Below are 23,566 nucleotides of genomic sequence, written 5' to 3'. Positions count from 1 at the left end.
TCTCTGCCACTGGAGGCTGTTTTCTGAAAACCTATGTGACTTCTGAATTGGTTTTCTGAGAAGACAACCCACTAGTACTTTAAAATCAGATGACTTTCTGGCCTTCTGTCTACTATATCCACTTCATTGTCTCTCTATTTTAATGTAAAAATTCAGAAGTGTGATGCTCTGTTTAGTAGATTGGCTGCCAGTAAGAGCTATTTGTGACAAAGACTCAGCTGATATGCCAATCAATGCATGAGTGTATCAGTCAGGATCGAGGCTGATCTAATCTGTGGCTTCTATAAATGTTGCAGAGATATGTTTTAACATGGAGTAGAACAACAGGGATGCCTCATAAAATTACAGTGAAATAGGTTAAATGCACCAATTCATTATCAAATAGCAACATTAGATCGCTTCTCCAATTATAATAGGGCAAAATGTCAAACAACCTTTGTGTGAGAAATCCATCCACACATAATAGTTCCATTTAAACATTAGTAAAGACTGTAGGATTGGATCCTTGGGCTTTGAAGACCTAACCTTAGCTGACTGTTTTGATACAACTATTGCTTTATAGTTAAAATTATTAGTCCTGTGCAATAAGACTTAGCATCAGGCACCTACCATGTGTGGACACAGAAGGAGGAACAAAGGGAGTATGAAGGGATATAAAAAATAAATGTGATAGGCTCAGGGTTGCTTTTATCAGTGTTGCTGTCATGTATTTACATCTGTAGATATGTGTATCCTAATAAAAAGAGAAGTTCTAGCCTGGTTATTACTTTTTCACTCTCTCCTAACTGACTGATGTCGGATCCAATCATAAGTCATGTCAGCTTGTTAGACTTATGAGTTTGCACATTTTAGGGAAGCAATGCAGATGTTTTAAAAGGGTATAAGCATAGGAATAACAAAGGCTGTTGGTTGTCCAATGAAAAAGAGGGATAGGGCAAATGTAACTGGGGGGAAAAAGAACAGGAGAAAGGGACAAATGAATTGCTAGGGAGAAGGCCATGATATTGTATTTGACATTGGCCAAGGTATGTGTTTCTGTTTCTGTGGGGTACAGTAACCAGGCCCAGTCACTTCCCTTTTGCTCCCTCATGACCAAGGGTCACGTTGTAGGCAGCCTGCATCAGCTTCCCCTCTTGGAATGCCTAGGCCTTTTTCTGGGTCAAAAATACCTCTCCTTGAGGACGAGGTTTATTAATATAACATAAATTGCAAATAAAACTCAGAATACCAAAGTCCATGCATGGTCCTCACAACACAAGGTTTCTCTTCCTCCTCTTTTCAGGCTCTCCCACCTGTCGCCTTTGCAATTTCTCTCCTGCTTGGTCAAGGTCTGTCCCAGGCCTCTCTGCCTGGGACAACTCTCCTGGTCTCAGGGTCATCTCTGACAGAGCCTTTCCTCACTCTGAAAACTCTGCCACAACTCCCCTCCCCTTCATTGCAACCTCCTGCTGCTCTTTATAGGATAATCACCTTTCTCTCTCTCTCCCAGATGTGGCTCATTCTGTAACCAGAGTTAGTGAGCCCCAGACTTCAAGAGGTGAGCCATCCTGTTACAGGTACTCTTGTTTACATTAGTGACTCCCAGTCTATAGTCTGTCAACCACTGATGACACATGGTGGTGGTTTACACAGAGATGGCTGGTCACATGATGTTGGCTGTCCTTGTTTCCAGATGCTTCTATGGGAGTCTAGGGTCTTCATTGCAAAGCAGAATGTGGATGCTTGTAAAAGCATCTGGATTAAGCAGAAGGAACTGCCTGTCCTACATAGTTGCTGCTATGTAAGAGGAGGAGGAGCAGAGGAAATGAGCTGCCAGCTATCATTGGTGAGGAATATACAGGGAAGAAAGGAATGAGGCTGCCAGATATTATGACTATAGAAGCAAGGAGAGAAGAGGATCAGATGGTTGGGCAACATGTCTGGGGGCAGAAGGGAAGCAAGAAGTGAGGAAACATGTGCAGGGGAAGAAGAGGTGAAGTGGACCAGGCAGCCGAGAAGCTTGAAGAGGGGAGCAGGTGGAGACAAAAGATGGAATGGGTATGGCAGGAAGAGCAGAGAGCATGATTATCTCTTTTTCAAGGAGGATGCAACAGTTACTGCATTAGAAGCTGATAAGTCTTTTTCAGTATTACTTTCCCACAGAAGTAATTATTGTAATTGCCACAAGGATGTTAAGAGATTGTGAATGAGCTGGTAAGTGATCTGTATAATCACACTGGGAGAGGAGGCAGGCTGTGAGAACAATCTCTTTGTTAAGATGTGGTTAAGATAGATATCAAGAATTGGTTCCCATCTCTGTTTAGATATCTTCATCTGCTGAGGGTAAATGGCATAAGATGAGATGGATTTGGGAATGATTGACCTTCCGGGGAGCCACATAAATCCTGAAGCAGATTCTGAAAACAATTTAAACCATGTAAAGATTTCAGAATTATAAGTGAAAGTAACTCTAATCCGGTCAGGGCAGTTTATTTAGGGATACTTTTGCAGAACAATGCATGGAAGCTTAGAAATGTAATTTCCATTAGGTGAGAAAGGCATGATCCTACTGGTTGGCTAGTGATACAAGTTGTCAAGCAGGAGCATGCACTGTAATAAGGTACCAAACTACTGTTTCTGGTCAGGATAATGATGGAGTACCAGGAATCAATGGCTATTTTCTGGGATGATCCCCCCTGCCCACAAGAAAGGGGGAAGTGCATTGTCCCTTGCACACCATTCTGATTTCAATATGACAGTTCCATTGGGGCTTTATAATGTTTGAAGACAATCATGGCGTGATTCCAGCATGTGCCACGCTACTGGTGGAAGGTAAGGCCAACAGGTCCACATGAGTCAGGTGCCCATCCATGAAGTTCTGAGCGGTAAGACCTAACATCCACTGTGTTGGGAGGCTTTTCCCCCTGCCAAATCCATAAAGCCCCAAGCTCCTTCCCCTTGAGGGGACACTATTATTAAAAACTCAATACAAGGACACTCAGTTTCCCCATCCCTCCATCTCCACAACTTCTAGGTTTCTCCAAAGGTGGGGACCAAAATAACTCCAGGTTTGGAAGTAAAGGGACCACTTGAGGGGAAAAAGTTTACACCGAGGTTTGTGGTTATAGAATTTTACAGTTTATGCTGGTTTAGTGGCTCAGAGATGTTGCTTTTATTTATTGCAGAATTGTCAGTGGCTAACAGTTCTGGCTTATCTCTGTATTTCATGTTTTGTTTGCATTGTGATGTGGTGCATCACTGTGCCTCCAGTTACTTTGTGTCAAGCCCGAGTGTTTCATCTACTGATGTGCTAATCTGCTGAGTGTGTGGTGTGTTTGCTTTTCTTTTGTTTATTTATGTGACGCATAGTTACAATAAATCCACCTTGCTAAGAGAAGTAAAACCTTTTACCCATAATCCACCTGGGTATTTGTCAGGATTTCAATCTTAGCTTTATTTTACTTCACATGTAACAGTGAAACTTTCTAGGTTTTCATATACCTACATCTCGCCCCATTCATGCCTCTTTGACATCTGAAGTCCCGTGACAAGTTGATGATGTTCGTATATTTTAACAGTTTTATCTTTCACTGAGGGATATACAATCCTCAAGCTTTATACTGTTACCATTCGAGCAAGAAGATAGTGTCCTTTTTTATAGGAACTCAGAATTTCTTACTGGGATTTACACTGAAAAACTAGAAATCTCCTGCAGGACAGGTGGAAAGTTAAAGCTCCAGAACTGTGAGAATTTTTTTTTTTTATATAGGAGAGAACATGGCCATTGTGAACTCTCATGTAAATACTGGAGCTAAATTCTTTCATCAAATGTGTTGAGTGTATCTTAGATGAATGGCTTGTATCTTGGATGCTGTGGAAATCCTCTGGAGCCTTCTGTACACTTTATAGTGTTTTATGCCCTGCTCCATTCTTGTCCTGTGTATCTGTCACAGAGCATGTGGTTTAACCAAAAGGCTCTATCAATTTGGTACCTTTCAAAGCACTGAATTCACTTAAACTAAGATGGGTTCAGAGATGTGTAATATATGCAGTCAAATCAATGGGAGTTTTGCCTGAGTAACGACTGCAAGATTTGGCCCCTTTTGAAACCACACAACATGGTTTTCTGTGGAGTGGAGCAGCTACAAGTATGATATTAACATTAAAGAACTCCAGATGTGTACATCTGATTGCCAGTTGTGTCTGATCACATTCTAGGACTGAACTAGGAACTAGGTACCAGGCAAGTTATCTGTAATAAAATGCAAATATTTATGAACGGTTTTATAGAACATATATTTGCATAACTTCCATTCAAAGGGCACGCTCCAATGTCCACTGAAGACAATGGGAGTTTGCAATAGCCCCATCTGAAAAAGGTAGTTTTTCTTTTCTCTCACATTAATGTTTGTGTTTCTATTCTTAGCAGACCTGTACAGTAATGGGGGGCTTTGATTTGCAGTGATTCACAGAAGTACGTGGAGTTGGTTCATGCTTTGGCTTTAAATAAAATTAAACTCTCAATGTGATACCCAACATGGTCTACCCAGCAAGTTCAGCATGATGCTGGGTAGATCTAGTGCACACTTTCCACACAGACAACTAGGGAACCTTGCTTGGGAAAGCACTTTGCTGCTGCTTTGACCAGGATTCATTGAAAACATCCCTATCTCCTGGTTAACGCTTGCTTCTGATGGTAGTATGTTGATAGCTAGGTTGGGGAAGGTGGTGTGTTAGTTGAATCTGTATTTTAGTGTATCAAAGTGTGTTGTGGAGGAAATATTTCCTACTGGTTGCATGTGAGGGATAGCCTCCCTACACCTACAGAAGAAAAGAAGCACTTATTCTACCTGGGTCAGCAGTAAAGCTAGCTGAATAACTTGATCAATTAATTTCACTTTTTTTATCTGAATGAAATATACAACAGATGCGTTCATTATTCACTCTACTTTAATCAATAGCTAAGTTATTTTTAAGTTACATTGTAGTCTTATCAAAACAAATGTAATTTGAATTAGTAGATACTGCTTTCAGATATACATATGCATTGTATACTGACCTTTTTTAAGCTCTTAGTTCACAGTTTGACTGATACATTGGTAGTTTGGACTTCAATATTTTGGAATCTTAAAGAAAGGAACAATGATAGAGGCACTTTAAACAAAGGGCTATTGTTAGGTAACATAAGATTTTTATCTCTGAAAGTCATTACCTTACATTACAGTCTGTGTCCGTGAACTGTGAATTAAGTGGATTAATATAAGACCTTAACAGCTCCAGAAGAGCTATAGAGTGAATAATCTGCATTTACAAAAATGCCTAAATAAATATAGCATTTGCAAGTTATGCTGCTGTAATCTATTGTATCTATTCCCATTAATTTATGGGACTTTTGGGTTAAGTACTACTAGTACTTGCATCTTTATCATGTCATTATTTTTTGAGTGCATTACAGTAGTATCTAACTCGTCTTTTAGAAGTATTAAAAGTAGTTCTGATTACCCTATCTTGACAAGGACATAGCAAAAAAACGAAACAAAAAAAAGGGCGACCAGGGTGGGAAATTAGAGGGTGTTCGAAGAGAGGCAATGAGAATAATTAGGGCATGTAAAACTCTTAAATGAATAGAGCTTGAACTGTTGACTGGGATTGCCTTATCTTAGAGACAAGGCAAATGGGAGGAGACACAATAAAAGGATATAAAATAAGGAATGGTATAGAGAAAGGGGACAAGGTGATTTTATTTACCCTGTGTCAAGGTATGAGAACAAAGAGCTACTGTGTAAAATTGAATAGTGACAGATTCAAAAGTGATAGAAAGCAAATAGTTTTGCAACACACAAATGGCCCATGGATCTCATTGCTACATGATATCACTGAGGTCAATATATCAGCACAATTCTAAAAAGGATTAGATATTCATATGGATATGAACAATATCCAGAGTCATCATAGTAAATATATTTTTTATGTTTTGGAATGGATATAAATCCTCAGGCTTCAAGGGCTTAAGCCAATGTCTATCTATTGAGAACTAGAAGGATTTTTTCTCTAAGAGCAGTTATCCTGTAACTGTCTACAATAGGGTTTCTTAAACCATCCTCTGACGCTTCTGTATTGGCCACTATTGGAGAAAAGATATTGGACTGAACGGCCCTTGGTCTGTGGGAACACTTTTCCTCACCAAGGCCCCAGTTCTGCAATCTGCTCTGCACTTACTCCAATTACCTAAATTGCTTGTAGGATCAAAGCCAAAGTTTATCCTTTTCCATCTGCTTAACATTTTCCCCATTCCCCTCCAGTAAGTCCAAATGTGCAACTCGTGCTTCCTGAAGTCTATCTGAGTAAGAGCTGTTTTGTTATGGAGCACTAGAATGTGTGCTATGTTCGTGTACTACTTTGTATGTTGGCTTCACAAATATTTGCACATTTTTGAGAGACTTGGTTTTTATTTTTGGTGTTCATCTATGCTAGTTCTGAGGCAGAATAGCATGACATATTGTGGATCTTAAAGAGGAGTTACTCTTTTTTTTGTTTAAGTTTTGGTGTGAAAGAGCTGTGGATCGTTTTGTTTTGCCATGGACATGGGTTAACCAGTGGACAATCCCCAAAAGATTGTAACTTTTGTTTAGAAATACTGTAGGTCACATTTGGCTCTTACTGACAGTATGGCCAAGACTTTCAAAAGTAACTACTGATTTGGCATGTCTTCTCTTTTTGGATGCCATATGTGAGATTCATTAAAGGGGCCTGACATTCATAAAAGGTTAAAAGCAGAGTAAATAACCCCTTTAAGATCACTCAGCTTGGTCACCCAAAAACTGAGGTACCCAGGATCACTGGTTGCCTTTCAAAATTCAGACCAGTATCTACCTCTTTCTCCTGTCATTAAAATATGGGCATATTCTACTCTCTATTACACCCAGGCAACTCCAGTTGAAAAGTGGAGCTGTACAAGTTTAACAGAGCAGAATTTAGCCTGTTGTATTTAACTGATGTTATCTATACACAAAAGTCAAAGCAAGGAAATTCAAAGATGAATCTTAAGTCCCCGTTAAACTCATTTCAGAGATCTCCAGTCAGTGTGCAGCGTGCACGGCATATTATACCATATGTGCATGAGCATATTTCAGACCACACTTGGAATTTTCTGGCTTTGGTGTGCTGTGTGAGAACTCGATCATTTCTTACAGTACCTATTTCTAGGTGCTGCATAAAGCATGCAGTGCACATAGTAAGTTTGCTGCAATATATCTAGCAAGATCTCATTTCCTTGCTCTCTTGGGGGAGAGTTATTTACATGCTAGATAAGCCCATTCGTCACAGTGCAATACTGTTAAGATGTCTTCCTTTAATTTTCTTTAAAATTCTCTTATTTTTGAAAAGTGCTAACTAATTAATGTCCCTCAAGGCACTTGCGTTACCATTTTTCTCATTTTAAATTCCTATAATAGAACAGCCTTTGTTGGTAAATTATATTCCAGTTTCCATGGCGCTCTTTGTTACAAGTAGCTGCTCTTTTCATCACTGAATAGTGCTATTTCAATTCAGGCTGAAATATCAATGGTAACATACAGCAGCAAATTGTTCCTTTATGATCCTTGTCATTGTTGAAACTCTCCTGTTAAGAATTAAATGTCAAAGAATTTAATGAATATGAAAAGTCTGATTCCTTTTTTCTTTTTACCTTGTGAACCTAAGATATCATCCTTTGTTGTTACCAAACGAGGTTATTAAAATGCTAACAATGATGATTCCTAAAAAGCTCAGATGCAAGAAGCAGAGGGCACCGTTCTCCCCCACCTCTGCGGTAGCATCTGAGCAAAGTGTTTTGTATTCACTCTGCTTGTTAGAAGGCTCTGAACTTCAGCAGTTCGTTTTCAGAATGGTAGCAGCCTAGCCAGTCTGCTCCATTACATTACTTGAGGTGTTAGTGTGCAATTTGCTATTACATAAAACAGAAACATGTGTCCTCAATATAGATAATAGATATACATGCAGATCAGTGCTGTGAGTTCCCAAATCCTTTCACAGTCAAGATGTCCCAATCCTTACTATGACAAAGACAGATGATTTGACAGCTAATGTATTTCTAAATGGGATACTCCTCTCTTACCCATCCCCTGCCCCATCTCTCTTCCCTGGCAATGACATTATAGTTGTACGGCAATTGGTTTCAACTGGCTCAGACATCCAGAGCTGCGAGGCCCAGTCAACTCCTTTCCCAGCTCAGATCCCCTTGTTTGTACCTCTAAGTTCCATGCCCGTGGCTGCCAGTTCATTGGCTAGTGTGGTCTTCATGATTTATGGGAAAGCACTTGTCTATGGCTGCTGCTATGTCAGTGGCATTGGAACAGTTTTTATAGTGTGGGTGCTGAAAGCCATAGAACAAAACTGTAAACCCTGTATATGATGGAAACCATTTCAAGCCAGGGGGTGCGGCAGCACACCCAGCACTCGTGTGCTATGTTTGATATTAAATCTGACTTGAATTTCAGGAGACTTCTCTTTTTTTTCTTTTAATACTAAAAATGATTCTGGCTATGGGCAGTACGTCCTGCTCATAAATCAGGTGTTCAGAAATTCAATCATTCTAAAGTCAGATGAGAACCTGGTGCAATAAAATATTTCTCTCTCTCTCATTTTTTAATATATAATTGCCCCCCTCTATTTTTTTAAGCCTTCTATTGGGATGTGTGTGTTTATGCATTTCCTGTAGCAGCTGAGGAGAAGGTAAAACTGAGATCTAGGGTTGTAAAATCCAGATTGCAAAGGGGTCATGGCCAAGGCTTTCCCTCTAGACCTGTTGGCAGATACTGAAATTTAGGGCAGCCTTAAGGACAGTCTAACTGAGGCTGGAAGACCAGGCTATTGCACAGTCCGCTCAGGACTTGGGGAGTACAAACATGGTTCAAAGCCAGTTTTACACACTTGCCCCACTACACACATTCACTCCCTAAGATGTTCTGTGTGTTGTTCACTCACAGCTGAGGATCTGGGCCTTAAATTTTAATATATCATTTACTTCTGATGTTTTCTTGAGAATACCAGGAGTGCTTATCCATTCTGTGCAGGAAGATGAGGGATTTCATTATGAACATGATATAAAGCCGATTAAAGTGTAAATGTGCAAAAATGTCAAAAGTTGAGCAATTTATCATTACTGCCTTCTATGGTCTAAAACAATAAAAAGTGTGAACCCTCTTTAGTTGATTACACCAAGCTTCAGCTGAACGAGTTCATTCCATTCCTCTGTAAATTTTTTTTTTTTTTTTTTTTTTACGGAAGATACCACCTTAACTAGATGGCAGCTAGGGCTGGAACATATTTAGAATCGTGTGTTCTAATGTGCAACCTGGCCAGCCAAACTGCGTTAGAACATGGTATGGCTGTAGTCAAGTTTAAACCATGTTACAAATAACCAGTGTGTGAATGGGGCACTTGGCACCAAACCTGCCAAAGGCTTTTGACATGTTTACTTCTGCTCAGTCCTGAGACTAAAAATGTTTGGTTTGGATAATATGCTGTGGAGATCAATGTTTAGCCCTTACAGCTGGTACCATTATAGGTCTTGAGTTCTGGCTGTGAGAGCATTTTAAGCCACTGCTGTAAAACAAATAAATAAAAATTCAGAGTAGTGAATTAAATCCACTGTTTTAACATTGTTTGACCTGTCCGAGTCAGTTAGTCATGCAGCAGGCCCTTTCTTAAGTGAAACCAATTATAATCCAAGTGAGGTGAGTCAAAAAGCAAGTAATTAAAAGCATTTTGCTTCCCTTGCTAGGTGACAGAAAGTGAGAAGGCCTGATTCTCTACTCTGTTACACCTGTCATGCTCTGTCATGCTGGTGTATCTCCATTGATATCAATAGCATAAAACTAATACAGTGAAGCAGAGAATCAGGTCCTTTAACTCTCATTCTAGCAATAACTTCTTTGGCACATGGGGTGGTGCAAATGAAATTGTGGCTTAATGGTCTACCCTTTCTCTCCCCAGAGAGTCATGATCAAAAGACGATGAATAGAGCTCACTTGATTTAAGATTGTCTGAGCTGCAAGACCATAAATAACAATCCTAGTTCAGAACATATGGATGCTGGGAATGACACATATTGACAGGCATTGAAGGGAAAAGAGCAGTGATTTTCTTCACACAATGTTCCCTACAATAATCAAAATAATAATCACTTATGGCTCAAGGCTACAAGCCTAAAAATTATTGCACATGTTCCCATTAGTATTTTCAAAAGTGCTCACTCAGGATCTGAAGCAGTGAAAACTGCGGTTCTAAACCACACAGTACACAAAGTTCACAACTTCAAGCCCATTTGTGCTCGATTGCCCTGGGAGGTGGTACTCTTTTTCAGTTCATTGTGTCCGTTTTACATCCCCACCCCCTTTCCTGTTACAGAAGATGAAGATGGCAGCCTTTTTAAACTTTACAGGACAGGTGTGAATCATTTTGATTTCTCCTTCACCATAATGGGTTATATTGTATGCCCCCCATTCTTCATGGGAAATACCAACAGATCTGTGGATGCAGACTTGCAAATGTTACACATCCTTTTGTTCTGTCTGTGGATTTGATGCATTCATGCATGCAGGCATAGGCTGAAAATCTGTGGATACAGACCTAAGACCCCAGAGATGTTACTCCTAGCCTGTGCGTCATCTGTGCTTCCACTGAGTTCCTGGCTTCTTCTGAGCTCCTGGCTCCTTCCAAGCACTAGTCACATGTTTGCTCCCTTTCTGTGCTGCATTTATTTTCTTCCATGACTATTATTTGGGGGAAACCTGTAGCACAAATGTCTTCTGGATATCTCCCACCATGAATGTGGCCCTATTACCCATGTAATAGACAATTTTTAAATTGTCTAAATCTGGAAGCAATGCACTTACAGAATTGTTTTTAAAAGACTTCAGTGATTCCCTGAGGAAATATCATTGCACAAGGGTAATTCCTATAAAGGAACCTGAAAGGCCTATGATGGTAAATTTTTAGCACACTAAAGAAATAAACAGTATGTACAGTACTGCATAATGAAAACCAAACTTCATTTCCTGCCATAGTAACATTGTAGCCATGTGAAAGAAGTTAAGACTTCTGCTCATTAGGGTTTACTCAGCAATAATATTAACTGCTTTCACCATTATTACAAGATAGTACATTTATTACCCGAATGGTAATAAGTAATTTGCTTTGTTTTTTGTTTATTTTGGTACACTGGACTAGTTGCATTATGTTTTGCAAACAATGGGTCTGATCCGGCTCCATTGAAAATCAAGAACTCAAATCCAATTGCTTTCAGTGATAGGATCAGGCCCATAATTTATATTAGCTTTGAAGAGTAAAAATCTGCAATTTTGCTGGACTATGTAGGAAATTTGACTTATCATGTTCTTATCATGTGAAAGGGAGAGCAGAGTTCTATGAGAGATTGTGCCTTTTATCAATGAATTTAATATGAAACTGCTGCAGTGTAAGGGCAATACATTCTCATTAGACAGATAGGAATTTGGCAGATAATGGCTGTTTGTTGCATGCATTACTGAAGACTGAAACCTCCATCTCATTTCAGAATTGCCTTTGCTTTCAAATATGTTATCCACATTAAAATTTGCACCAGTTAAATTAAACCGATTTAGCTAAACCAGTGCACACCCCAAGGTGGACATTCTTATTTCTGTTTTAAGAGTCGCATACTTCAGATCAGTTTAAACTTGCTCCTCATCAATCTAAACTGTACTGAAATAAATCTGGTTTCAGCCAAACTAAGAGGGTTCACATAGCCTTTTGCACTAATTGAACTAAATACAGTAAGTAGGTTTAAAATCACACCTGAAATTGAACTACTACAACTCTGTAGGTTGGATAAGCCCATGAGTGAGCTCTTCTCTTTTCCCGGGCATTATATTCCACCAAAGATATGTAAGGGAGTATGAGCAAATCATTGATTGCTTAAGATCCTGCATTTCCTATATTCTGTTTACTTTTTTTCTCTGTGTGTGCCTGTTTTACTGTAGTTTTTCTCTTACTTTGCTTTTTATATTTGCTTCTTTGCCTTTATTCAGCTGCTAATCTATACCTGCTCCCTTTTCACATCTTCTTGCAGGCCTGTAGCCTCACTTTTTTGTGTACGGAGTTTTTCCCTGGACAGTGGGCTGAGCTAAGGCTTTAGTAAAATCTACATTTAAAGTGAATACAAGGAAATGACTTTTTGCTTGGCCGCGGAGCTATACGGTGTGCGGAGACACACCATACGTTATGACTGTGAACTCAGCTCAATCTGTTGAGCATATTTTGACTGTATGACTGTCATTTCATGGAAAGAGCAGCCTGCAGTGGTCTCAGCTCTGACCACTGACAGTTTGTTGTTATAAAGCTTGTCATTAAGGCTGGGATATGAGCTGTAGACCTCTGGGAATGTTCATAACCTGACTTATTGAAGTTGCTCTTCCTATCCCCAGGTTCTCATCTTTTCCTTACTGTGTCTTCCCTGTATGTTTCTCTTGAAAATATTTACAGTGAGTAATGCAGTAGCAGACCAGATTGCTGGATGAGCTATGATTTTGCTACACTTAGGATCAAATCCTAAACCCAGTGTATAGCCTGAGTAACTGGGCTGTGACCTAGGGAGGTCCGCAGAATCCATGAAGGCAGAAATTCTCTCCCGGTCCATAACTAAGTAGTGGAGCTCTGACAGTAGGGGCAGGTGAATGACTTTTGCATCTATACAGTTACAGGTTTACCAACTGCATTCCTACCCCCTAATTTTTCTGGGATGCAGGGAGCCTCTCTCACTTGTGTTCCGTGGAGCACATGGTGTGCACACCCCCAATTCAGACTTCCCTGTTCCTGCATTGGAACTGCACCATATGTAGGGCAGGAAGGTGGGATTTGCCCCTCAATAGTAACTAGTCATGGGTAAATCTTAAAAAGTGTAGAGGCTTGGTTCGGTTGGGATAAGCACCCAGATGTTTGACTGTTCCCTAAATATTAACTGGCCCACAGAAAGAGTGAGAGTGGCACTAAAGTCCAGTATTTAGGGCAATCACCTGAGAGGTGGGGAAGCCCTGTTCAAATCCCTACTCCTGAAGCAGAGAAGGAATTGAACCAGGTGAGTACCACATCCTAGGTGAGATCGATACTTGTTTGCAGCCACACCTTGTAAGAGCACTTGCTGCTTACAAGCAACATTTCCCGTGGGAACACTTTCCCTACTGTGAATTTTCGACACTACCCATAACAGCAACAGCCACTTTGGAACAACATAGCAAAAGGACACCGATATGTTGCTACTAATGAGCGTCTGCTGTATCCTCACCATTGGCCTAAAGGTTGTATCAGAGGCTTCCTCCTCCCCCCCTGGCTCTTTTGTAAGGAGTCAGGCATGCTCTTAGCACTGCTACTGGCTCAGGCCCCATAGGCAAGATAGATGTTTCTCTGCCTATAAGCACCTGGTTTGAAGATCATGCTGGGGCTTAGTTGTGAAATAGGTGTCCTGGTGCCTGTGCCAGGCAGCATGCCCAGAAGCAGAAACTTAGGTGCCTAAGGGACTTTTACCCTGCAAATGTAGGTACAAATGAATTCAGGTGCCTTCAGCATTTGGTGGCAGCTGAACAGGGGTTTTGTGGATCTCAGTAGTACCTAAATTTGGATTTTATATGCGTAAATTCCTTTGTCGATGTAAGTGTCATAAGCCTTTCAATGCCTTATAGATAACAATTATGTCTCTCATATGACCTTATGGATAAATAGTACATAATGGGTCCTGTTAAATGCAGTGTAAACAAATGCCCACTACTATGGAGTATTAATATGGATCCAGTGTATCCGGAGTGAATTTACTTCATTGAGCATGCTCACTTGCACTTGTTTCGTAACTCCAGTTTTTCTTCTGGCATTATAGCTACTCACGTAACGGTGAAAGGATTAATTTATGAGATAGAGGTGAATAAAGGTATCTTATTGCAGGCTGGGAATTCTCTCTCCAATTTGACCAGTAGAAAAGACTCTTTTAAAGCTCCTACTTAGTATTTTAACGTAGTGTTCAAATCTGGCTTGATGTGCTATACAATGATTAAGTCACAAAATGCAATTCTGAACTGATGCGTCAATGAGAGGTCAACCAGGGCTGGATTACTCATCCCTTAAATCATGAAACTGGATCGTCACTTTTGTCAAAATTTGCCATTGCAAGCAGCCATCTAACAAGCAGCACTCACTGGTGTTAAATGATAATGTATTGCAATCCCCTAAGGGCCTGATCATGTTGGGAGAGAAAAAAGAGGTATAGATGAAGCACTTTTACATAAGAGCACTAAGAACTTAGAGGTCACCAAGCCTCTTATTCTGCTCAAGGCTTTTGGGAACATGATGATTCCCAGTCTTCAGGCAATGTAATGAATGGCACTTGCTGACTAGTTATGTTTTGTTGTTGTTGTTGTTGCTATCAGCAGAGTTTTTAGTGGTACTCAGCATAATGAGCCAGGACTCAGTGTGCTAAATACTCTCAGGTTTTAAAGTGCTTTTTACTTCTTTGGTTTTGAACTGCCATTTTATTTTAGAGGACATTATATTGAGATCTGAATTAGAGGCACCTTGTAGTGCTAAGGTTCTTTAAGGGTTGATAAGTACTCAAGATGAAGAGCAGACAGTTTTAGCTCAGGTAGTTGAAGGTTTTGGCTGCCTGAACTCAAGAAAGTCAGAATAGGAGATTATACCAGCAAGTAGAGGACATATATATTGGTAACAATGCAGTAATTTCATGGCTTTCCCACCAGTACTTGAATTCTGTATTGTGTGCTATCCACCCCGCCATTGTGTCTTGCATTGAGTGACATATACAACCTGATGGGTTCCCTTTTTCTATAGTTACCTGAGACGGTGGGCCTCTTCCTGTAATAGCATTGGGCTTATGCAATGCCACAATGTACATCATATTGCAATCATTGCTACATGATCCTAATTATCTCTCTAGTTTCTATAGTACTCATCACCATGGTTTCTAACGTAGTTAAGATGGGGAACAGTGTACACCACCGCTGCATTTTTAACATCTCATTCCATAACCTCCTTTCAACTTGAAAGGTCTGTAAAGGTATCTGCAACAAGGTGCTCTGCCCCTTTAAAGGCCAGGGGGTCTAGAGCCAGCCAGTCCTGTTTTCAGGCAGACCCCTTTAAGGACAGGTGTTTGGGCCTGGTAGAAGGGATTCTTAGACCCAGCTGGAAGGGCATGAGGTAGTTATAAGAGCCAGAAAATGGCTCAGATGGTGGGAGAGCTGCCAGGAGCTGGGTGGTGATGCTGATAGTGGTAGTGATAGGAGGAGGAGGAGGAAGTCCCTGGGCCAAGGGAACAGCACCACATGAAGAATGTTGGTTCCTAGGGTTATCAACCCTCCAGGATTGTCTTGGAGTCTCTAGGAATTAAAGATGAATCTTTAATTAAAGATTATGTCATGTGATGAAACCTTCAGGAATACATCCAAGCAAAATTGGCAAACCTATGGGTTCTTGTGGTAGGCACTGGAGAGGGGGCTCCAGGATAGCTTATAGGAAGACTGGGAATAAGTTTTTTGTGTGTTTGTGTTTTGAATAATAAATTAAGCTCTGAGGAAAAGGGCCTTTGTGGAAGACAGGCCAGCAGCCTACAATGTTAAAGAAGGTCCTTATTAAATTCTTACCTAGGAGTGGCAATGTAGTTTGCAAGAGTTATGACAAAAACCAACACATAATGGGTCAGTGTGTTGAATCCCGAAGGCGCTCTTTGAGGGAGCTGATTTTATTTCTTCTGGGATGTGTGCTAGCAGGTTCTGTGGATCATCCAGAACTCCTGATCTTCCCTCTTTCCTCCCATAGTTGACCGTGTCCATTGTTTTTCGTACAGAAGATTGCTACATGTAACAACCTTTAGATCACATCGAAAGTAAAGCGTTGAGATGAAAATGTTTTGTTTTGCCATTTTTGAAAGAATGTTTTTTGTTTGTGTTTTTGGTTCAAAACAAATTTTTATTTCAAAATTTAAAAAAATCAAAATGCTCAAAACTGAAATGTTTTGTTTTGAGCCCAATAAGATGTTGATTGGACACACAATTATATTTTTTTCTTCAATTTGCTGAAAATTTTTAAAAATATTCCGTTTCAGGTTAACCCAAAACAAATTCTTCCCTGATTTTTAGAATTGCCAGTGAACTTAAAAAATCTGTTTTCACCTAGCTTTACTCCTGACTGAAGGGAATAGCCAAGAAGCAGGAGCAACCCCTTCTCAAGGCAATGCATATCCTGTATCTACCATGCTGCTTCCTGTTAACTTGGATTGATTAATTATTTCTCAAAGCTGAGTCCCTTCTTGGTCTGAACCAGAGGAGGTCATTTTAAGGGAGGCAGTGTTGTTTACTGAGTAGAGCACTGGACTAGGATTCAGGAGACCTGGTTTCTATTCCCAGCTCAGCCATTGGCATGACCTTGGACATGTCATTTTGCCTCTGCACCTTGGTTTCCCTTAATTAAAAAAAATAAATGAATAAAAAAAGATAATGATACTTGCTCCTTTGAGAGCTTCTGATCAAAAGTGTTGTATAATACAAAGCTCTTATTATTGTTTATTAACATGTTGTTCCTCCTTCCATATTGATAAAATAGCAGGGTTTTACATGCTTATTGCTGCTATTTCTGAGGCAAACTCAATCTTCAGTTATCTTCATAAATTTCACTCCTCGGTGTGAAAGTCAGTTGGCACATGGTAGAGCTTTTGAGGGCACTGTTGCATATGCCTGACTGAGGGCAGAATATGCCTGACTATGTATTATTTGAATAGTTGACTCAAATTAGAGACATGGAACATAAATTTATTTATTTTTACCTGTAGCTTCTAGTTATAATTTTTTAGATCACCAACTGCTCATCTGTTCATGCCAATCATAGATATAGGGATACAAAGACCAAATGGCTTTTTCTCATGTTCATATTTGCTTCATTTTCAGGGAATGACTAGCAGATTGCAACTAATGAGCTTCTTTGTGTATTCCAGAAACATACCACTCGCAATATGCGTTTCAATGGTTATTGTCACAGTTGGCTATGTGTTAACAAATGTGGCCTATTTCACTACAATCAGCCCTGAGGAATTGCTAAATTCAGAGGCCGTGGCAGTGGTAAGTTATGGATGAAAAATACAAATGTATAGATCTGGCTACAGTTAAAATGGATCTGCTGCTGTTAAAAATGATCATTTCCCCCTGAAAATAAGAATAAAAAAAGTGGGACACTTATAATGAAGCTACACAAAAACACCCTTGTAAGGCCCCAATTTAGCAAAGCACTTAAACATGGATTTAAGTCTCATTGACTTTTATTGGATTCCTTATTGATGCATAGGGATGAATTTAAACTTGTGGATAGCATTAGCCCATCCCTATTCAGCTGACTTTTTAGAGTTGCTGGGACTTAAGTGCATACTTAAGGTCAAGTACGGGTTTAAGTGTTTTGCTGAACTGTGGTGGTGTCAATTATTTTTTTGGCATCTGTCTTGCAATAAACAAGTGTAAAACCACATGCCAATATTGATACAGCTAAGGGTTTTTTCAATAGGAGAATCTGAACACCCTGTTTTCAAATGACTAATTCTGTAACATGTATAAAATCTAGCAGCAGAATGTTTCGTGGGACCACAGAAAATCACGGGCAGCATCTGTGTGATCCTTCAAACCATGAGGATAAGAAACAAAACTCTTATAGTAATGACCTAGGAGAGTGAGATGTGACTGGCTATTATAGACTGTAGGATGACGGAAGCTAAGTATTCAGAGTAGCAGCCGTGTTCGTCTGTATTCGCAAAGAGAAAAGGAGGACTTGTGGCACCTTAGAGACTAACAAATTTATTTGAGCATAAGCTTTTGTGAGCTACAGCTCACTTCATCAGATGCATTCCGATGAAGTGAGCTGTAGCTCACGAAAGCTTATGCTCAGATAAATTTGTTAGTCTCTAAGGTGCCACAAGTACTCCTTTTTTTTTTTTTTTTTGGAAGCTCAGTGTTGTGATCATTGTACAAAATATTATGCATGTTTGTATATGTATGACAAATGTGGATTAGACATCGATTCTCCTTCATAGAATGTAAATGAATAGTTGACAGCTGACAGTATTTAAAACAAATATTAGGGGCAGAGTCTACCCCTCTTCCATGAAATAGTACCTTAATTGATAAGTAGCCACACTGAAATAAGGCTTTGCTGTCTGAAAAAGGTGCTACCCACTGAGTATGAGTGGGAGACACTTGTCCACAGTAAGTTGGATCCCACCAGTGAAGAGAAGATGACAAATGTGCAGTACAATGTCACAGAAAGTTATAGAATGGGATCTTGTAGAAACTATTATTTTTTCTGTTAATTCATATTGCTCTCTTTTACCAGACCTTTGCTGAACGATTAATGGGAAATTTTTCATTAGCCGTTCCAATATTTGTCGCCCTTTCCTGCTTTGGATCTATGAATGGTGGTGTCTTTGCCGTTTCCAGGTGAGAAGATCCAGGTATTATTGGAGTGTGTGGGGGAGGTGGTTAAGAACAGAAGAACAGCCATACTGGGTCAGACCAAAGGTCCATCTAGCCCAGTTTCCTGTCTTCTGACAGTGGCCAATTGCCAGGTGCCCTAGAGGGAATGAACAGAACAGGGAATCATCAAGTGATCCATTCCCTGTCGCTCATTCCCAGTTTCTGGCAAACACAGGCTAGGGACACCATCTCTACCCATCCTGGCTAATAACCACTGATGGACCTATCCTCCATGAACTTATCTTGTTCTTTTTTGAACTAGTTAAGGCATGACTCAAAACCAAGAAGGGCAAATGAAACCCGGATTAATTCCTTTAACTATCAGGAGAGGTTGACTACAATAGTTTTTATGACTTTTATCATGTTTGGCATTACTATCACATTGCTAAAGCCCTGTGAATTGCTTTAAAATTAGTCCTTTTAATGTAATACCTAATGGATTGATGCTTTATTTCTATGGGGTAGGGTAAATGTGAGAAAACACTAATATTAACTGCTGGTAAAGACTGATAATGTCGGGATGGGGAACGGTTATAAGCCTTTTGCTTTGGTTTCTGAGTATGGGCTTCTGTTATCTTTTAAAATCTGAATGTCTTTAATAAAAATAAGTAGAGCTGCTGAGGATAACTTTGAATGTGTTCTGCATCTCTAGTGAGCTGCTTTGACTTCTCTTTGTAATAGAGTGTATTTAAAGTCTGTCCACATTTACTTCTCACCAGGATGTTCTACGTTGCATCCCGTGAGGGTCACCTTCCGGAAATTCTCTCCATGATTCATGTCCGCAAGCACACTCCTCTGCCAGCTGTCATTGTTTTGGTAAATCATATAACCAAATGTTCCTGCGCAATATTCTGCATTACAGGCTTGCACAGGAGGATTCAAGCAGAACTTGGGGGCACTGCTGGAGTCTCATTTATTTATTTATATTTTGGGGTTTGGTGAGGGGCAGAGGAATGTAGGCATTGAAGTGATCTATTCTAGTGCCTCCTCCTCTGTGTTTCTGATGGTAGCACTTAGCTCTTTGTGGCTGCTACCTAAATCCTGTCTCATTACACTTTATTTCTAAGGATTTGGAAAGTTGAAAGAAAGTGATTAATTGGACCCCTTTCAGTGACATGAATTCTCATAGAAAAAGGAAGTAGAGAAATAAAACTCAAATTCACTTAATTGGAAGCATAGCTAAACAGTAGTGTCTGAGAGCACCGTAATGTGACAAATGCAAACCATGATACACAAAGGTAGTATAGGAGAGGGGAGCCCTGAGCAGTGCAGTGATTGCTTTTTAATCTTTGTGAGAACATGTGTCTGAAAAGATGGGGAACAGAGAAACAATTGTGAAAGGGCTATGAGAAGAAAGGAAAAGCACAAGGTAGTATAGTGATGGGCCAGTTACCAATTCCTAAGACAGACTCACAGCTAAAAGTTGGCTCTGTGTTCACACTGAAGACTAATTTATACAGGAAAGCATTAGGAAAAAAGAAGAGCAGTGGCTCAGGCCCTAATTTTCAAACTCAGTTGCCTAATGTTATGTCTGTAAATAAATTTCCATTTAGGACTCAGTCTTCTGTGGGGATTGTGGGTACTCAGCACCTCTCAGCATCAGGCCCTGAGGAACCAATGGCCCTGCTTCAGATGGCTTGACCCTTGTATACATGTGCAATCCCACTGACCTGAGTGGGACTCCATGTTGGTGTAGGGAGTCTGCTGATCCAATCAGATAGGAGGATTTGGGCCTAAATAAACACTTACAATAGGTGCCTAAATACTCACTTTGGATGTGCCCATATCAGTTTAAGGGTCTGTTTACACTGCAGTCAGACACAGGTGTGGTTATAGCATGTGCTGACACACCCAAGCTAACTTTAGTCTAGCTAGCGCAAGTGGTAATAGCAACGGAGCTCAGCAGGATGGGCTAGCTACCTGATTACAAGCCCGCTAGGGAGGCTGGGTACATATTGTGCTGGCTTCCACGCTGCCACGGTTTCACTGTTATTAGTACCTGCCCTCGCAAGAGTAAAGCTAGCTCAGGTGTGTCTCCATGTGCTGCAATCACACATCCAATTGCAGTGGAGCCATACACTAAATGTTTAATTTTAAATTTATTCATCTAAATTTAGGTGCCCAAGTTTGAAAATTGGGTTCCCTAGGTGGGGGCGGAGGGAGGGGGGAAGAATGTTTTAATGTATTTGTTTTACCCTGCAATCTTCCATTTGTTTTGCTAAATATTTTATTGACTCTTTTGTTACTTACATTTCTGTTTAGCACATGGCACAGTGCAGCTTTCCTGAGTTCACTTTTATTGTGCTAGTACCAGTCACACACACTACTTTTCCTTCTAGAAGCAGCATGCTTCTATATGAAGATGGCTTTTATGCAGACTCTTTCCTATTGTTCATGCCATCCTAGATATAAGTGCAGTTGTTACAAAGATGATGTTCTGTGCTGACCCTTAGCATCTCTGCGTTTTCCTGTTGTGTGTTATGTTGAGGGCTGAGCTTGTTTTGGGGAGAGGAGGAAAATGAGCACATTCAGTGCTCGAGGCTCAGTACACAAAGTGAAGAAAGGAAGATATTGCTTATTACATGCCAGCTTATTTGTGGCTAGGGGAACTCTTAATATCAAGATGTGCATATAACAAGCTGAAGTAACCATGTGATCCTATTTGTAGCCTTTTTTGTGTCTTACCCCTATTTCTGTCCTCCACCATTGGTTTCCCTGCATTGCAGCATCATGCTTAAAGTTAGATTTTAGGGGGGCACGGTCTGTGGGTGAAATCCTGGCCACACTGAAGTCAAATGCTGAATTCCCATTGATTTCATGAGGTGAGGATTTTATCCTGTATCTTTTATTTGTAAAAAAAAACTAGCACATTTGGGGGACTGTGGAAATGATAATGGGCTGGAAGTCAGAGGGGGTGTTCAGTGGGGTAAGCCCCGTGTTTGAAATATTTACACTTCCTGTCCAAATCCCAAAGAGGTCTTTACTGCCAAAAATCTATGTGTGGTGCGTTAGTTTTTTTCACTGAAAAACCAAACAAGTTAATTATCTCACTGTAAAATCCTAGTGGAGACAAGGTAGAGGTAGTTTTTATCACAATTTAGCTAGGCAAGGCCAGCCTTACATGCCTCCACCTCCCACCCAGGGTTGACCTTGCCTCACTACATCTCAGTAAAAACTACACAGCCTGTCTCCACTAGGATTTTTTACTTTTTTGTTTGGCAGTCAACACATAGCCTATAGCCAGGTTGACCTAGCCCTTCATTCCAAAAAGGATAAATTGGCTGTGCCTTTTGAATTAGACCATAAAAACAGAGAGCTGGTTTTCACTAGACATTTTTACCTTGCGTTATTGTGATACTTAACATGCTTGTAAAAGCGAGTGTGGACAATCCCCAGCCATTTGATCCAGGCTATAAATGTTTATTCTTTAACCTAGGCTGATCCCTCTGATTAAAAAAAAAAGTTTGTAGCCTAGAACAAATGTGTGGGGAGTTTCTACACTAGTTTTTACAAACATATTAGGAACTGCAAATTTAATTAACTGCCAAAGTGCAAAAGTCTAGTTTAGACATAACCTGAGTTCCTGTGTGCTTTATGTAGACATTAAAGATCTCGGGGCACTTCTCATAAGGGTAGGGGCTTTCCTGGTGTTGACCAAAATTTCCCCTTCCCCTGCTGTGTACATCCTTCTGTGTGACAATTTAGCTGCTGTTCTCCACTCCAGAGGTGGTTGCATTTCAGAGGTGCAGTATGTGTGCAGTTTGTGATTGGTTATGGGACGAAAGTCATACTATAAATACAAGATGATATAAATAAAAGAAGTGTGTGCATTAAGTCTCTCTTATGCTCTGAATTTCTTTTGCAGCACCCTCTAACAATGATAATGCTCTTCACTGGGGATCTGTACAGCCTCCTGAACTTCCTCAGTTTCGCCAGGTGGCTTTTTATTGGACTGGTAGTTGTTGGGCTGATTTATCTCAGATATAAACGTCCTGATATGCCTCGTCCTTTCAAGGTAACTTCAGCAATCTGACTGTTTTTACATAAATCTCTCTCCCTGTACTTAACCCTCCCCTAGTCCACAGACTGATGATAAGGGAACAGATTTTCTGGAGTAAAATGTTAGCTGCTGGCAGGCAACCGATGTTAACAGAATTGATTCTTTTACTGTAGTTTAAATGTTTAACTTTAGAATTCCCAGCTTGTTTCGCTACAAGATCTCTGATGAAGAGCAAATATATTAATCTAGCCATGTTTCTCTCCAGAGAAGAAGTCTTTCTTGTTCACTGTTGATGGGGTTTGGGGAGAAGCAGTTGTATGTTTATATTTAGGTTCGTGTGTGAAAATGAAGGTGTTTGATCAATTTTGCTCACACCGTGTTGAGGAAGTAAGGTAGTAGGTTCTGACTGCTCTGTAATCTAACAAACTGTTTGAAGATGCCTCCTAATTGTACACAGCTGTGTATCTTTCAAACTGCCAGTATTTTGGGGGCATTGCAGCTGGGCCTCAGTCTGGCCTTTGGTTTGCAGGCCCAAACAACGTCATCTACATTTTGCAACCAGAATTAATGTCAGGAACAAAAATTGGTAATTAGACATCAAGAAGGTATTTTTTTAATTTTTATTTTCCTAATCTCTCTGCAGAGCCTTATTTGGCATTAATCACCAATTTCAGGTACAAACAGGTCATTAGACATTAAATTACTGGTATTTGTACCCACAATTTCAGGCACAGTTACTTTTGAGCACTAAATTGCACCCAGAAAAATTGCTCCTTCTGGCCTGCTAGTTATTTCGGCCTTGATTCTGCCACACTTATTTATATTAAGTAGTACCTTACTATGTGAATATTCCCAGTGAGGTTACTTGTATAGCAAGACAGTATTTAGCATGAGTAAGAGTAGCAAAAACCTATCCCTATTTAAATATGAGGAAGAAACTTAACTTAGAAAATAATTTGCCTTGTTGCATTCTTGTAGGCGTATAAATGAAGGGCAGCAGCTTAGCACATTTCTCGGTGATTTCTTTTTTACAACA

General features: G+C 40.1%; 1 protein-coding gene across 2 annotated transcripts in view; it reads left to right on the top strand.

Moving 5' to 3' along the window:
- SLC7A11 (solute carrier family 7 member 11) overlaps positions 1 to 23,566 on the top strand; it is an 80,458-nt gene that overhangs the window by 41,497 nt on the left and 15,395 nt on the right. For both annotated transcript variants that reach the window (XM_007063729.4, XM_037897213.2), the window contains exons 7-10: positions 17,009 to 17,132; positions 18,391 to 18,494; positions 19,250 to 19,346; positions 22,396 to 22,545. In XM_007063729.4, coding sequence (XP_007063791.1) covers positions 17,009 to 17,132; positions 18,391 to 18,494; positions 19,250 to 19,346; positions 22,396 to 22,545 — 475 coding nt within the window. The remainder of the gene's footprint in view (positions 1 to 17,008; positions 17,133 to 18,390; positions 18,495 to 19,249; positions 19,347 to 22,395; positions 22,546 to 23,566) is intronic.

Source organism: Chelonia mydas, chromosome 4 (assembly GCF_015237465.2).
Source record: "Chelonia mydas isolate rCheMyd1 chromosome 4, rCheMyd1.pri.v2, whole genome shotgun sequence".
Lineage (NCBI taxonomy): Eukaryota > Metazoa > Chordata > Testudines > Cheloniidae > Chelonia > Chelonia mydas.
This window is presented reverse-complemented; position numbering and strand designations above follow the sequence as displayed.